Here is a 15,862-nt window from a genome sequence, read left to right on the forward strand (position 1 = left end):
AGGCTCACAATTTTGGTTCCTGGATTGATGGAGAATGCTATCTTGGGTACTCATTTGGGGCAGATTTTTTTAAAATGAATATTTTTTTCCTGGGAATTGTAATGAATGTGATCTAATTAATGTCGCCTGCTGACTGTTGTTGAGGCATACATATAACTAGCTACCCATGTTACTTACCCGGTATCAATGCACCGGCATTACAGTGAACTTACTAGTATAACCTTCTATTTTTTTATTTTTTTTGGTAAAGAGGTGTAATTTGAAAAAAAAAATGATTATAAGTAATGAAATTTGAATATCAAACGTGTTAACTATTATATTTTAAAAATAATTATATAAATTAATTAAATTAAATTACGAGTTCATTTTAATGTTTTGAATGCATGGAAGTACCTCATTATTTCAATCACAAAATTTAAGTCTTTTTTTAGTTTATTACAGCAGGGACTGATAACCTGGCTGAAAGAGAGGGAAGAATAAGAGCTAATAGGAGTTTAAAAATTAGGTGAAAAACATGTATAGATCGAACATCACTCTAACCAAGATATGATGGGCTTAGTGGGAAAATGAATAATGATACATACATGTGAAATCAGTTACTATTGTTTTGTTTAAAGTAGCTTATGGTCACAACAGATCAGTTAGCCGAAACCAGCTAACTCCTCCAAGAGATCTATTTATAGCCAGCACTTCCTTGGCTTTCTGACTAAAGAAAATCAGAACAATCTTCAATTCTTGCTCAATCAAGCCTCTCTGTTTCTTCTTTCTCCTCTCCTGACAGAGACTTGGTTGCCTTGTATCAAATTGGCCATGGCTAAGCTTGTTTCCTTGTTGCTCCTAGCACTCCTTGGTATTTCCATGGTTGCAACCACAGTAAGTTCCTCTCAAAAAAAGAAAAAAAAAAGCACTTGATCTTAGTTAAAAGGTCGAAAAAAGTATATACCATGTGTATGCACACGATGAAATACACGTACACATACACGCACACGCACACGCACACGCACAAGCGCTATTACTCTAAATCTTCTGTCATAGTAATAGTAGTAGGCCCACTGCTTTTCTAGTGATAAATTTTGTGATAAATGCTTCTTAATTTGTAGGTTATGGCAAAAGAAACCCAGTACCATCCAGATGGTGTAAGTTTCTGGTTCTTTCTTAATTCATTGTTTAATCACTACATGAATGTTCATTATGTTCTCTGCCTGCTGAGAACTTCAATGTTTATTTTATATTAACAAAGCAAACTAATTCACTTTCTTCTTCAGGGGAATTATGGACCTGGAAGTCTTAAGAGCTACCGTAAGTAATTAATCTTCAACAACATTTCTTCATTCCATCATAATCTCAATATCACATTTTTTTTATGTATTTTTGGAATGAAATGAACAGAATGCCCAAAGGAGTGTACAAGGAGATGTAGCCAGACTCAGTACCGTAAACCATGCATGTTTTACTGTCAAAAATGCTGTGCCAAGTGCCTTTGTGTCCCTCCTGGCTACTATGGCAACAAAACCATGTGCCCTTGCTACAACAACTGGAAGACCAAGCGTGGAGGACCCAAATGCCCTTGATCAACTCTGTTGATTTATAAGACTATTACTTATTTTTTGCCCCCTCCTGATGCAGCTTTATCTGATCTAGCAATGCTATTGTGTGTCCTATATATCTATAAGCTATCTTCATTTGAGCAGGTCATGAATTTTGATGACCAATTATTTTCCCTAAATACAAGAATGGGAATTATATATGATTTTGTAGAATCAAAAGCAGAGCTACAGCACTGATACAATCTATGGTCTTTAAAGTTGTATCATTATGATATCAATAAGATAAAATCATAGTTAGCAAAATTCACAGCACTCCGAGAAAACCCGAAAACGAATTTCTTGATCAAGTTTGATGCATGAACTTTTGGTAAATGAAACTATATATAATTCATTCAGCTGAAACTGCCATTTATGCAACAGAAACAAGAAAGCAAACAACCAAACATGTTAGAGGAAACTCAATATGAGGCAAACTAATGGTTGTGAATAATGATAAAGAAAATGTACCATTGACAACTCGAATGTGTTGGAAAATTTGTAAAATGAAGTGAAAGAAAGATTAAGAAATCCATAAAGTATGAAACAAGTGTAAATTGTATCTGCTGGACAACAATGGACAGTTTTGTTTCATAAGCAATTAAATATTTTCAATTGCCAATGACTCCTATTGAGTTTCAAGAGAGTTGAACTCAATAAATAGAAGAATTGGTTGAACAAATCGAACATAATTGAAAAGTTACAATTCTTGATTAAGTTCTCTGCAAATATAGAGAAGTATGAATCATCGATGAAAAATTCTATTCAATGCACCATATGATGTGGAGATAAGGGAGATTCGGTTTGGGATAGGAGAGAGAGAGGAGATATTAGTTTGTATGGCATACTGAGTGTGAGCATTGGATCGTGCATTAGGCTCAGGATTCTCAGAAGATTAATTGATTATAGGCAGGGCAGTGTAAATCAGATAAAGCAGCATTATAGCAGATCTAGCACTGCGAAAGCTAAGCTTATTTTGTCCCTTGGGATACGTTAGAAACAGGGTACTCTAGTTACTGCTATTTTTTGTTTCAGTTTTTGGAAAAGGAATGTAGTAATTAGTAGCCAAGTCTTTTTCCCAAAAGAGAGGTCCAATGTTCAGTTCTGCCTCAATATTGCAGGTGATACGCCTTCCTGAAATCGTCTCTTTGATGCTATTGTCAGCCATTATGTTCCTGTGATTATAAGTAACGAGATTGAGCTACCATCTGAAGATGTCATCGACTACTCAGAATTTTCCATATTTGTTCGTGCATCAGATGCTGTAAAGAAGGGATATCTACTGAATCTTCTTAGAGGAATTAAGAGAGACCACTACCAGTGGACCAAGATGTGGGAAATTTTGAAGGAAATTGTTCGTCACTTTCAGTATTATAGGTCCATATTGCTTCTGAGTACACAAATTCCATCGTTCAATTGTTCAGAGAAGCAAAAATGAAAAAGTCCATCAGCTTATTCCTTTCATTCTCTGAAATTGATGCACAAGCTGAATTGAAAACCCAACAGCATAGCACAACTGAGTATATAAAACATTTTGTATAGGCTAAGTTGGCTTGGAGCTCATAATTTGAAGTTTTGAGAATTACATCATACATTACTTTCAAGTTTTAAGAGATGAAAATTTGAAGAAGATTGCATCTTACCAAAAGAATAAAAAAACAAAAACAAAAGAAATTGAGTATCTCATTGCCAAATTCAAAAACTAAAATTAACCAAGGTGAGTAAATCCTCAGAAAACTAGGAAGCATGTTACAATTTTTTATTTTTTTTTTGAAATCAAGGAGGCCATAGCCTATGGAAAGAGGAAGGGGTTACATGCCGAGATTTGAACCCCAAACCTGCTGGATGTCAATTCTTAAGGTTACTGCATGAACCAATTACGAACCATGCTACACTTCTATAATAGAAAGTACAATCATCCTTAGGTATTCTTCTATTGGTTAGGACCTAGTTTTATACAATAGAGAGAGAGAATCCTGGCTAACAGATGGAATTTTAGCTGCAATTCTTCTGCTCAAGCAAAAAACTTTCTACTGAAACAAATAAAAATGTAGAAAATCCAACAAACCCGCATGGAGAAACAACTGAGAAAGCAGAAATCCATTTGCTTTTCTTTGCGTCAGTTATAGCCTCAAGCCATCACATCCTTGGGTGACAAACTGCTTCACCACTTCTGTCTGAGAAATGAAAAAACAGCATCAGATGTCAACATTTGTTGTGAATGGGGTCGGATCCTTTTTTAACTCTTCTTTTGTTTGACTGATTGGGATCAAACATAATTGAAGGTGCAGGTGCCAAATTTTGTCTGGTTTGCAAAGAGTCCACAGCAACAGCCTTGAGAATGCGTGAATTTTGAACAATTGGTAACAAACCTTTGTCCCATCTGAAAGCAATATCAATGCCTCTCAGGCCAGAAACCATCTCTGGTTGAAGAACCAAGAGACCAATACAAGCAATAAAAATGAACCCGCTATTAACTGCAAAAACCATGTTTATACCAAAGAGGAAAAACAAGGGAGACAGAAGACAAGAGGTATCTCTTGCTGGAGACAATGATGAGAAAATTAACTATGTTGTCTGAGACAGCACCAGCCTACATCCTAGGGCTTATATCTGCAGGAATTAGCCTGGAGTTTATCTTTTATGGGATTTTGTAGACTAAAAGCATAAAGCAGGAAGGGGGTCCAGAACATGTAGGGAAGTTTTAGATTCACCTCAATCATAAGCCTGCCACAGAAGCAATATAAAGGCTGTATTAGAAGACTCTGACAGGTTTGAACAAAAAGTTATAGTTGGAACACTATCCTTGGGAAGACAAGTATCTTTTCATTTTCGTTTCCCTACATCTCCCTATCATTTGCCTTGCTCTTTTTTACCAAACAAAGACCAAACCACTTTGAACTCTCAGCCGACTTGCCACATCATCCGACCATGCTGACATGTTCTTGCTCCATGTCTTCAACTATGCTTGGCTAATAGCTTCCATTCTAATAAATACTTTGGTAAGCGCTCTGATGTATTCATATTGCACAATTTACAAGTCTTAATAAATCAATCCCTTGAATGCATGACAGTATAATTTTTTTTTTTTTTATAATTGAGCTGCCAGGATTTAAATTTTGATCACCAAAATTAAGAGTCTAACACTTTACTAACAGATAACAAAATTGACATCATATTATTCAATATGTTCATTTTTTTTCCTTGTGCTCCTTTGCTTCTTTCCAGGATAACAAAATTATTGAACCATTAAGAAGGATCATTTTCTTTTGGTCTGATATGCGAGGAAATATATCGAGTTAATTGCTTTATTAGCCATGAAAACTAAAGTGAGTTTGGGTTGCCAAAGCAAGCCTAGAGCCAGCCAGAATTCAGATATGTACAGTAACAAGAAAGCCATCAAAAGTAGAGATGTTGGGGGAAGGGTGAGGAATGGGGAACAGTAACATCTCAACAAAAAACAATCACTTGCTTTATCCTAAACCCAACTTTAGAATTCCAAGCTCTTCTCTCCATGCAACAAAAATCATAGTCTTGGTTCCTTGTGCTTAATGGGTTTCCTTTATGCTTTTCTTTCCTATGCTTTCTTTTCTTTGGTTTGCCCTACGCTTGCCCTCCGTTCAAAGTTCCAAAGAATATACCCAAGTCAGGGCTTCTCTCCCTTATTTGACCTCCTCTCGTCTCCCAGTTGCTTTTCTTTTTTTTTTTTTTCTCGTGTATCCATGAAGAGCCCTCACTCCCTTCAAATTTAAATTAATACTGTATGTAAGGGACCCTTCTTTAATAAAAAATTACATTAATCCTTTGTTAGTTGCCGAAGTTTAGATAATTTTTTTTCAAAATAATCACTCTGAGAATAAAAAAAATTATAAATATTAAAATTTGAATATCAAACTTATTAAATTTATAACATGAATCAACAAAATTAAATCTCACATTAGAAAATTTTGAAACAAAAAATCGAGAACATAACTGCTTAGAGTTACATAATAATAATAAATTTATCGGGTCTTTGCTCTTTATCCATGTTACTTTGGATCCCAGGTTTAAACCATCGTCACCTTCTTTAGGGGGGAGCACAAAGAACACCAAAATACAGGGTTATTGGCAAAATTATACAGTTTTTTCCAACGTGTCTTTGGCATTGTGATTTTAAAGACAGAAAAAGGAAGAAGAATATACTCGTGTTGTTCGTTGGAAGGATGGGAACAGGTGATGGTCCAAACCTAATACACACTATTTTAACATAAAAACTAGTAGAGTGGGCCTTTTTCTTTAGTTCCATTTATAAAGCAAAAGAAGAAACAAAACTAATTTTGAATGAGTTGTTGCTTTCCCAAATCATCATATTCACCATCACTCATATTCTCTTTAAAACCCATCTTACAGGATCTCACTCCCATCTGCATGCTCATGCATGCATCATATATGGTCTATCCATCTTCAAATATTCAGGTTAAAGCACTTATAAAATTTGGCATGTGACAGAATATCAAAACCTAAAGCCCTCATGATTCCTGGAAGACATCATCAACCAACCAGCAGAGTTAGAACAATAAGACCTGGGTAACTGATGTGTCTGGGAAATCCTATAATAATAATAAGACCTGGATAAAATGTTTGACTTCGAACAGTTCCAACTACTGACCAGCAGAAGGTAGTAACAAGAGCAATCAACTGGTGCATTCAACTCCATAATCATGATATATTAAGGAAAACATTTTGCATTATGACAAGATTAGATAAGTTAAATATGAAATGGTAGAAGTGAGTACATATTAAATAGAAAACCTGGAGTATCCAAGAAAGTTTGGATTTATATTTCTCCGACAACAACTCCAGTAATCCAAGTTCCTCATGCAGAGAATATGAGGCAATGAGATTCAAGATGTGAGTACAAACATAAACAGTGAAATTAATGCCTTCAAATAAGGAGGAAAACAGAGAAGGCCTTCAGGGTTTTCTGAAAAACAATACAACAAAATAACTGCAAGGAACACAACCACATCGTTCTTTCACTGCTAGTAGATTGAGTAAAACAATTTACCCATAGCTTCATTACTAACCTACCCTCTTCACCACCATTGCCTCTTACCAGAGAAAAGGACTGTCACATTATTGAAGTGGCTCCTGATGAGGAGTCTCTGCAGGTTCTGGTGCTATACTGAACTGTACACCCCGACGTTGCCCTGCCTGTATCATAAATGCAACTTCAGTTGCTGCAAGAGCTGCCGCTTCCTGTTTCAATAGGGAAAAAATACATAGAACTAATTACTAAAACAAACTTTTTAAGTAATATAAATAACTTGAACCAGCTAAAACAGCGTAAGCCAATTTAGCTTTTGTTTATGGAAACAGCATGCATACAATTACTACTAGGAGTGACAGCAGATATCAAACATGGAAAACTTTAAGTTTTAAGTTCTTAAATGAATTTTGGCCTCTAATGAATAAAACTACCAACAGCCAAACAGTTTTGATGCAATAGTTTCTTCATAAGACTCAAACCTTTTCAAGTATATGGAGTACACATCTCAAAATATATTTTCAGTATTCTTCTTCTGTTATCTAGATTAACCTCAACATGATTAAGTGAAATAGTGCAGGCCATTGATTAAGAACACCAGAGCCCTTACCTGTCTCTCCCTTCGGCGTTGCAATATGCTGATGCCCCAGGCCATGATGTAACATGGGAGAAGAAAGCCGGCAGCACGAAGCAGGAAAAGCTACAAAGCATAAAAAATTTGAATCAAACAACAAAACAATGTAAACTACTAAAAGATTAATGCAAATCATGCTGTGCTTACAGAGAAAATTGTAGATGCATCATCGTCCCCATCTCCATTGGTTAGGTATAGAGCATGCCTCAAGAGTAGAAGAGCCATTAGCTGCAAATAAACAGAGAAAATAAGATCTAAACAGAACTAGAAGAAGAAAATTAACAGCAATTCCTGTTATTGGTTGGGAGGGAGAATAAGGACAGAAAACATGTTTCATTGAACTGAGAACCAAAAGTGTGACTATATTTTCCCTTTAAAACAAAAACTAGTAATTCAGGACTTAGGATGCAACTCAATAACCTAAACTACAAGTTTAGGTGAGGCTGATGACTAGTACACTGCCAGCTCAAAAAGACATGGGCAAACCAGATAAAAGAATAATGCATTGCATAGCACACAAGAAGCCTTGAACATTGATACTCAAATCTATAGTAAGCAGCAAATTCATAAAGTAAATAAAAGGAAGTAAGGAACCACCAAGATTTTTTTCTTAACTTAATGCCAAAAAGTTAGGACAGCTAATGAACTGTTATAGTTTTATGGAGGAATAAAAGCTTACAATTAGGGCAGCAGAGCGGCAAAATGCAGCTCCACTAGCATTGGTATCAGCATATTCATCATAATCTGCCTCCAAAAGATGGCGTTCTGCAGCTGCCATTGCTAAAATTCGAGGATCACGCAAATCCAAGGGAGCACCAGAGATTGTCCAACCCTCACTGTATCAATATGAAAAAAAAAAAAAAAAAAAGGGAAGACAAGAGGTCAAAGGTGATGAGCATACAATAGCAACCCATCCTACAGATTACCAAACAGCTTTGGGCATAAATAAAACAGGAAAGGGTCTTAGACATATCAAAACTTCAACTGAGGTTACAAGAGCATCTTTGAAACAAAACCAAGAAAGAAAAAGAGAGCAAAGTTAGAGCAGCACTAATCTTTGTCATGTCTATCTTCTAGTTAAGTAAGTGCACACTCTTGAGACTTGCCTGATATCAATTGTAGCATCCTCCGACTGCGGGGGACGTGGCGGCGCAGTATATCCCGGTTGGTAAGGCTGTAAATCAAATATTTTTAGCAGGAAAAGTTAGTAAATTGGCCCGATAATTCAACTCAAAACTAAATCTATTTCAGTTAATGAAATATTTAACGACAGTGTTTGTTGCGCAAAAAAAAAGTTAAGTAAAATATAGTTATCATATGAACCTTCCAACAAATACACGCATAATGGTTATCATATGAACCTTCCAACAATTACACACATAATCACACATATTTTGGTATATCATATGGACAGCAAAAATCACCAAGTAGGAGCTAGTAGCAAAGTACTATCAAATGCATCTGATAACATGCACAAGAGAACTGTGGGTCAAATATTTATGAATGCACTTTTCTGTCATTTGAAAACTTGCAAAATCAAAATAAACAATTGTAGCAAAAGCTTGATCCATAAGCCCATATTTATTAGCAGGCAAAACTTCACTTTGAACCAGACACACATTTTTAAGTCCCCATCACATAAAGCCAAACCTACATCATGCTGAAAATAGAAGAGGTAGATCAGCGACATCCAACCTTTATCACAAAGCATTATGGCTCAAATATTTATGAAAACATTCCTCTGTCATTTGAAAACATGCGACATCGAAATAGGCAATTTTATCAAAAGCTTGATGCATAAGCCCATATCAATTAGCAGGCAAAACTCCACTTTAAACCTGACACACAGTTCCCAACACATAAAGCCAAACCTATGTCATGTTGAACTTGAACTTAGAAGAAGTAGATCACCAACATCCAACATTGAGCACAAAGTACGCAGAAAAACAGTGCTAAACAAGATGTTTATAACAATCGATTCTTGCATCAAGGTAGCTTGCAATCTGTTACTCAAGCCATTTCAGATCAAATCATGGTTTTCACAAGCTTGGTGCTCAAAAGGTGGCTGCTGAAGTACATCTCATTTCCACTTGAGAAAAAAAAATTACTTTAAATAACATATAGGTCATTAATATTGCCACATCGTATTCAATAAATTCACTGCCTATGAGGCAGGAAGACTTGACTCACAGAGAGGGTATAAATTAGCCATTGACAAAAACTAAGTAGATGAAGTTATATGAGAAAGAACAAGTAAACAACATAATATGATAACTGATTCTTAGACTATACCAGCTTCACTTATGGAATTAAGGACCAGGGTACTTAGAGCAACCTTTGATTAATATTATTGTTATTTTACTAGAAGAAAACAACTGAACTACTGCTGCATGTACTTAAATGGTTTCATCCCAACACCTTGAAACAGAAAGATTATCCATGTTCCAAACATCAAAGGTAAAGCTTTTACACTTAAAATTCTTCAGTGACATAACTTATTTTACATTTGGGGTTAAAAGATGAAGCATAGAATCACTCAAAGAAAGGAAAAAATGCAACCAGGATAAAGGACCAAAATTTTCTTATGGAAAAAAAATCCACTAAAAGTATTCCCCTAGGATAACAAAGAGCAAAGAAAAGTATCCTTGAGCATTTAAGATGTTGTTAGGCTAACGATTACAACAAACAATTCAAAACCATCAGATGAAACGCAATGACAAGTCAACATAACAAACAGTAAAAAAAAAGGTGAAGTTGAAAAGCTCCCTTCAAGATTAGGGAAAATCAAGGAAAAATAAAGCTAAAGCTACCATATGACCAGCGTTCAGTCTTTCCTCCTCTGAAATTGAAAACTGCCACAATATTAAGGTTTTTTCCCCTTTTTTAAGGACATGATAAAAAACATCATGCCACCAGGTAAATGTGCAACTTTACACCATTTTTGTTAATCAACAACTTAATAAGTGACTCATCAACAAAAAGAAAGGAAATTAAAATTGTTACCCTCTAAAATCAGACACTCGTTTATATTCATAGATATGCAAAATGATGTGGGTGAAATGCAAATATAAAGAGCAGCAGATTTCTCCCTCCTAAACGAACTGATGAAGAGAGCACCATTTCCAGAGCAGAGGTTTACCTGATGACATATCTCACAAGTTACATCTCCCTTCTCATTGCACCAATGCTGAACACATTTCCTGTGGGCAAACTGGATGATAAAAATTTGTCGGTTAAAGCTATTACACTACAAAAATATGAAGACGAGCCAATGAAACCATATAAAGATTAAGACAGAAGTAATTAGAGGCAACCTGACATAAAAAAAGAAAGAAAAAGTCATCAAACCCTTTCTCCACATCATGGTGGCACTCAAGCATGGCTCACATATATCTTTTTCACAAAAAAAGGAACTTCTACAGTACTTAGAGCAAATGTTAATTGAAACTATTAGAGCTAATAGCATGCCATAATTGGGGCAGACAAGACAGTTTTATAGAATAAAGTGAAAGAGAAAGCTTCAGGGAGTAAGTCTCAAAATGCTCCAAACAGTTAATACCTTCAAACTGCCACTGCATGAACAAGGTGTCTCCAAATTTTTAATGCTGTCCTCCTCCTGGCAGATTCGGCATTCAACTGTCTGGATAAGTGGTTCTTCTTCATCACACGAGCCATGTTCTTCCACTTCCTCGTGTTCTTCCACTTCCTTAACAACAATAGCACAAGCATGTGGCTCAGCAACTTGAGAAGAACCTTCACCAGAAGATCCTGCAGCCTCAGCTTGTTGTATTGATTGCAAACTTTCAGGTGTTATGAGACGGTCAACGCTTAAAACCAGATGATCACCCATTTTTATCTAAAATGGTTCTTATAACACAACAATACAGCAAAAATTCTCATTAAAGTCAGAATAATATGTGAGGCTGTAACTGCAAAATGTACTTGCAAAACTAAAATACAGGTCTTTGACTATAAAACCTAATACTAGATTCAACTAACTGCAACATAAATAAATTAGAAAGATATAAAAAATCAAAATCTTTTTTTTTTATTTTTTTGGTGTCATTGCTGAAACCACCGCATATGAACATCACATGCTGTAAAAATTCTCTTTCTCTGTAACTATCTTTCTTTATTATTATTTATTTGCATATAGAATTCAAAATCTTCTCTTTTATTTAATTTTTAAACTTTTCTTCATATGGGCTATACCCACAAAAATATATCAAAATGAAATTTAAAAAATAAAAATAAAAAAAAATAAACCAAGTACCACAAAATTTTCAGCTTCAGTTATCATAAGATTCAGCTTTTACTCCAAATCTTCAGCTTTCTTTAATTTTCCACCGAAAATAAAAAAGAAGAAAAAATTATTTCTTTCATTTTCTCAGCATCCAAGCAACCCAATCCAACCCAACCAAAATTCCAAACTTAAAAGAGAATCAATGCAAAACCCAAAAAAAAAAAAAAGAAAGAAGAAGAAAGAAAAAGCCAAAATCATGATCAGATTGAACAAACCCAATAATTAAAAACCAAAACATAATAGTATAAAAAAATTACCTGACAATGGCGCTTGTATTTTGGAGTCTGAAATTTTTTTTTTTTTTTTTTTGCTTCTCTTTATAAAGATTTAATTAAAAGTCTAAGGTCTTTCTTTTCCTTTGCTTGGAAATGAAACAAATTGACAAAAGAAGAGCTTTGCTTTTCCTTTTTTATATATATAATTTTTTGGTACTTTTGCCCTTTCTTATTAAACTATAATTTATTAATTTCAAACCAAGAAAATATAAAAAAGATAAGAATTTTATTTCGATAATGACATTGTGGCTCGGTTTAAACGAAGCCATGTAGTTTAACGTCCGTCACAAGATAAAGATTCTTATGTAAATTTTCACTGTTTGTCGCTTTTTGATTTCTAGACCTGTTACGATAAACCAATAATTTTAGATATAATACGATTATATAATATAAATATATATATACAGATAATATAATTTAAAATTAGTAAATATTATATGTAAATTTAATAAAAATTAAAATATGAATTTTATATTTAATATTTAATATATTAATATAAATTATAATATAATAATTTTTATATTTTAAATATATTTAATATAAAATAAATATAATACAAATATACTAATTATTAGATAAGTTATTAGATTTTATTTTTTGATAATAAATAAAAAGTCAAAGGTTAGGGTTGGAAATTCCATATTAGACCCCATTCACTAAATTTCGGATAAAGCTATGGTGGGCAACAAGATGAAATTTTTTTTCTTTTGTTTGTTTCTAAAAAATATGATTGAATTTAAGGGTGACTTGGAGATAGAAACAATGAAATGGTGAGTCAATTATATCAAGCTTGACTTTGGCTGAGACTCAATCGAAACACAGCTTTTTTTCGATTTGTTTTTTTCTTAATTTAAGATATAAATTTTGTATAAAAAATTCCGATCCAGGTTTAAAACTTTTTTTCTTAAGACCCTTTAGACATGTTTTAAATAAATTTGATTGACAATTGGAGGTTAAAATATTAAAAAATTTATAAATTTTTTTTATATTATATTTTTATTATATCTAAATAAATTTTTTTATTTGTATCCAAGCATACTTTATATCAAATAAAAAATTATTTATTTTAAAAGCTTATTTATATACAAATTAAATGAAAAAAATTTATTTTGATACAAACTACAGTTAAAAAATTTATTTGAATACAAAATAAAAAATAAAATTTTATTTAGATATAATAAAAATATAAAAGTTTATTTAAATAAAATTCTAAAATTCTAAAAAAATTTATTTTTTTTTGTCAAGATTAAAGCAAATAAAATTTGAATTAGAAAACCCATTAATATCACTATATAAAATCCTTTTTAGAGCATTATATAACATTTATTCACTCATAATTTTATAATTTGTTGTATGGATTTTAAAATGTTATAAATTAAGAAAAAAAATTCTAATGAAATAAATTCAGAAAAATTATTCTATATATCAAAGTAAAATTTTTAAATTCATAAATGGGTTAAAAATTTTATACATCTTCCATTCAAATATAGTCATAAATATTAATTAATTATTAAATACACGTAAAAAATTCATCTCATTTTATTTGTGAAATTTATAAATTCTAACATTAGTATATAAAATAATAATTTGTAAATTAATATACTAATTTATAAGGATTATTATGATATGTTCATTATATAATTTTATATTAAAGGAAAAAATAATACAAATATTTTAAAAACCCAAAGCATAGACAATTGTCTACTAAAATGCAAATTGTGTTTTACATGATGTCGAGAATATATTTTAAAAGTATTTTCCATTGCAAAATAAAAACATTATTTTTTATGATTGAATTAAATCTAAAACTTTTTTAATATAAATATAAAACACCATAAGAGTGAAAGATGTGGATATATTGATAACCGTGTAATTTCTTGATAAATTATTTAATACATTAATAATCATATGATTTATTGATAAAGTATTATATTTTTATTTTTAATTGAATTTAATAATTTATATATTTGTATTATATTTATTTCATATCAAATATATATAAAATATTAAAATTATTGTATTATAATTCATGTTAATATATTAAAAATAAAACATATATTTTTATTTTTATTAAATACATATATAATTTTTACTAAAATTTTAAATTTATTATGTTTATATTTTTATCTCATATAATCATATCATATTTAAAATTATCAAACTTATTTTTAATAATTAAAATTTTGAATACGTCAAACACAATTAAAATTTTGCCGTGAACATTGACTCATTCCTACAAGCTTCATTGAAACCCACCAACTCACCAAGGTTTTGTTAGATTTTTCTAATACTAGTTTCTTTTGGGAATTAGGATTAAGACATTTTCCATTTTCTTAACTTTGACCAGCCTTTCTTCTTTTCTTTTTTTTTTTTTTTTGAAACTATAAAATTTTTGTGCCTATCCACCCACCACATCCATATTAAATTCAATTATCCATCTAAAAAACTTTCATCAAGAACAAAAATAAATGGAACTAAAAATCCATCTAAGAAACTTTCATCAAGAAATAATAATTCTTGAAAATTTGAAATAAGATAAGGAAGGTAATGTTAGATATTGTTTTGTGGTGGGTCGCTAAGCTCTTGCAATTGATATTAATTTGGTTATGGCCCTAAGCAATAATTTAAAGAGACATATGTATGAACTTTATGGATTGTTCTTTTGAACAAACATTATCATTACAAACGTGATATTTAAGAGGCCCCATGTGATGGAAATTTTGTAGAATTTGTCATGAGATATAATGATGATGATGATGATGATTCAAGCTAAATGATATATCAAAATTTATAGGATAATAATCTTACAATATAAATAAAAGTATATGTGATTGTTCTTGAACTAATGTGACACTATTTTTGTTTGATGAAATTATAAGTATAAATTATAATTATAATTAAGTATTATATAATTAAATAAATATATTAATCAATTAATAAATTTGAATATTATTAAATAAATTTAACATGAAGTTAAAATAAATTCATGCACAGTAAATTTTTAAATTGAAATCTCATTGATAAAAATAATGTGACACTATTTTATTTTTTTTTATATGTGGATTGATCTTAAATATTGACAACTTATATATGTATTATTTGGTATTATTGAGAACTTACAATTTTTATTATTGGGAATGGTTGACGGAGGGGAATGGTTTAAACGGTACAAAGCACATTAAAAAATATTATGTGAAAATTTTATAGTTTAAAGTAAGCATAAAAGGGTAAAAAACAATTCTCAAATAAAAATTTAATAATTATTTAAATATTTGATATTTTTTATAATTAATTAAATTTTGAATTTTTTTATTTTAGATTAATTAAATCTTAAACATTTATTTAACCAAATTAAATTCTTAAATATTTATTTTCACCTTAATTAAGTTTTTTATTAGATAAAAATTAATGTTTACGATTAGTCTATTCTTATCTAACAAAGCTCAATTGGTGCAAATAAATATTTAAAAACTTAATTAATTATAATAAAATGATAGGACCTAAAATGATTATTAAATTTTTATTCAAAAGCTTTTTTATCATTTAGCCTAATTTTATTTATATTTGAATCAATGATTTATTTAAATTAGTTTTTGCAATCATTTTAAGAAGTGTTATCATGTAGATTTAGAGTTCAAATCTCAATATTTACAACTCGTTCCTATCCATTAATTGTAGCCTTTTTTTATAGCAAAATATTTTATTTATAACTTATAGAGAATCTTATTTTTTACTCAAATGAGGAGAGATATGGATATTAAATTTCAATGATAGATTTGAAATATTCATCAATATAATGACAGATAATATAGTATCAACCCTATATCTTACACTTGTTTATGAAGGGTGGCCTCTCTGAACTTGAAAGCATGCCCAAAATTTTGAAGAGTTTTGACAAGAATATTAAATTTATTAAACGTGTCTGGACAAAAATATAAGATCAGATCAAAAAATAGAGTCAAATTTGATTTTCATCATTTAAAGCTTGAACCCGACTCGACTTGACCTGAAAATTAAAAAAATATTTTTTTATCATAATGA

At 31.2% G+C, this 15,862-nt stretch overlaps 2 protein-coding genes across 4 annotated transcripts; one reads left to right on the plus strand and one right to left on the minus strand.

The window, feature by feature from the left end:
• Positions 1 to 552: 552 nt before the first annotated feature.
• LOC111289426 (gibberellin-regulated protein 6-like) lies at positions 553 to 1,615 on the plus strand. The gene is made up of 4 exons (XM_022880466.2): positions 553 to 873; positions 1,101 to 1,136; positions 1,266 to 1,299; positions 1,390 to 1,615. Exons 1-4 carry the CDS (start codon positions 811 to 813, stop codon positions 1,569 to 1,571), a joined length of 315 nt encoding a protein of 104 aa, XP_022736201.2. The 5' UTR covers positions 553 to 810; the 3' UTR covers positions 1,572 to 1,615.
• A 4,765-nt stretch (positions 1,616 to 6,380) lies between these two features.
• Positions 6,381 to 11,963, minus strand: LOC111283638 (uncharacterized). 3 transcript variants are annotated; one of them, XM_022872207.2, is made up of 8 exons: positions 11,804 to 11,963; positions 10,803 to 11,110; positions 10,383 to 10,454; positions 8,350 to 8,417; positions 7,923 to 8,079; positions 7,391 to 7,471; positions 7,220 to 7,309; positions 6,381 to 6,821 (listed from the first exon to the last, which is right to left on the minus strand). In XM_022872207.2, exons 2-8 carry the CDS (start codon positions 11,091 to 11,093, stop codon positions 6,699 to 6,701), a joined length of 882 nt encoding a protein of 293 aa, XP_022727942.1. In that variant the 5' UTR covers positions 11,094 to 11,110; positions 11,804 to 11,963; the 3' UTR covers positions 6,381 to 6,698. The 3 variants fall into 3 exon arrangements, with proteins under 3 accessions (XP_022727942.1, XP_022727955.1, XP_022727947.1); XM_022872220.2 differs by having other exon boundaries at positions 10,803 to 11,099; positions 11,804 to 11,961; XM_022872212.2 differs by lacking the exon at positions 11,804 to 11,963 and adding an exon at positions 11,517 to 11,541.
• Between the last annotated feature and the right edge of the window lie 3,899 nt (positions 11,964 to 15,862).

The sequence above is a fragment of the Durio zibethinus genome, chromosome 17, assembly GCF_047325235.1.
Source record: "Durio zibethinus cultivar Kanyao isolate XHJ-2024 chromosome 17, ASM4732523v1, whole genome shotgun sequence".
NCBI classification, from domain to species: Eukaryota; Viridiplantae; Streptophyta; class Magnoliopsida; order Malvales; family Malvaceae; genus Durio; species Durio zibethinus.

Coding starts and splice junctions, on each gene's coding strand:
- LOC111289426 (XM_022880466.2), top strand. CDS start 811: ATGGCTAAGCTTGTTTCCTTGTTGCTCCTAGCACTCCTTGGTATTTCC. Junction 874..1,100: donor TTTCCATGGTTGCAACCACA/GTAAGTTCCTCT, acceptor CTTAATTTGTAG/GTTATGGCAAAAGAAACCCA. Junction 1,300..1,389: donor TGGAAGTCTTAAGAGCTACC/GTAAGTAATTAA, acceptor TGAAATGAACAG/AATGCCCAAAGGAGTGTACA.
- LOC111283638 (XM_022872207.2), bottom strand. CDS start 11,093: ATGGGTGATCATCTGGTTTTAAGCGTTGACCGTCTCATAACACCTGAA. Junction 10,455..10,802: donor CATGCAGTGGCAGTTTGAAG/GTATTAACTGTT, acceptor TTTATCATCCAG/TTTGCCCACAGGAAATGTGT. Junction 7,472..7,922: donor GCCGCTCTGCTGCCCTAATT/GTAAGCTTTTAT, acceptor GTTTATTTGCAG/CTAATGGCTCTTCTACTCTT.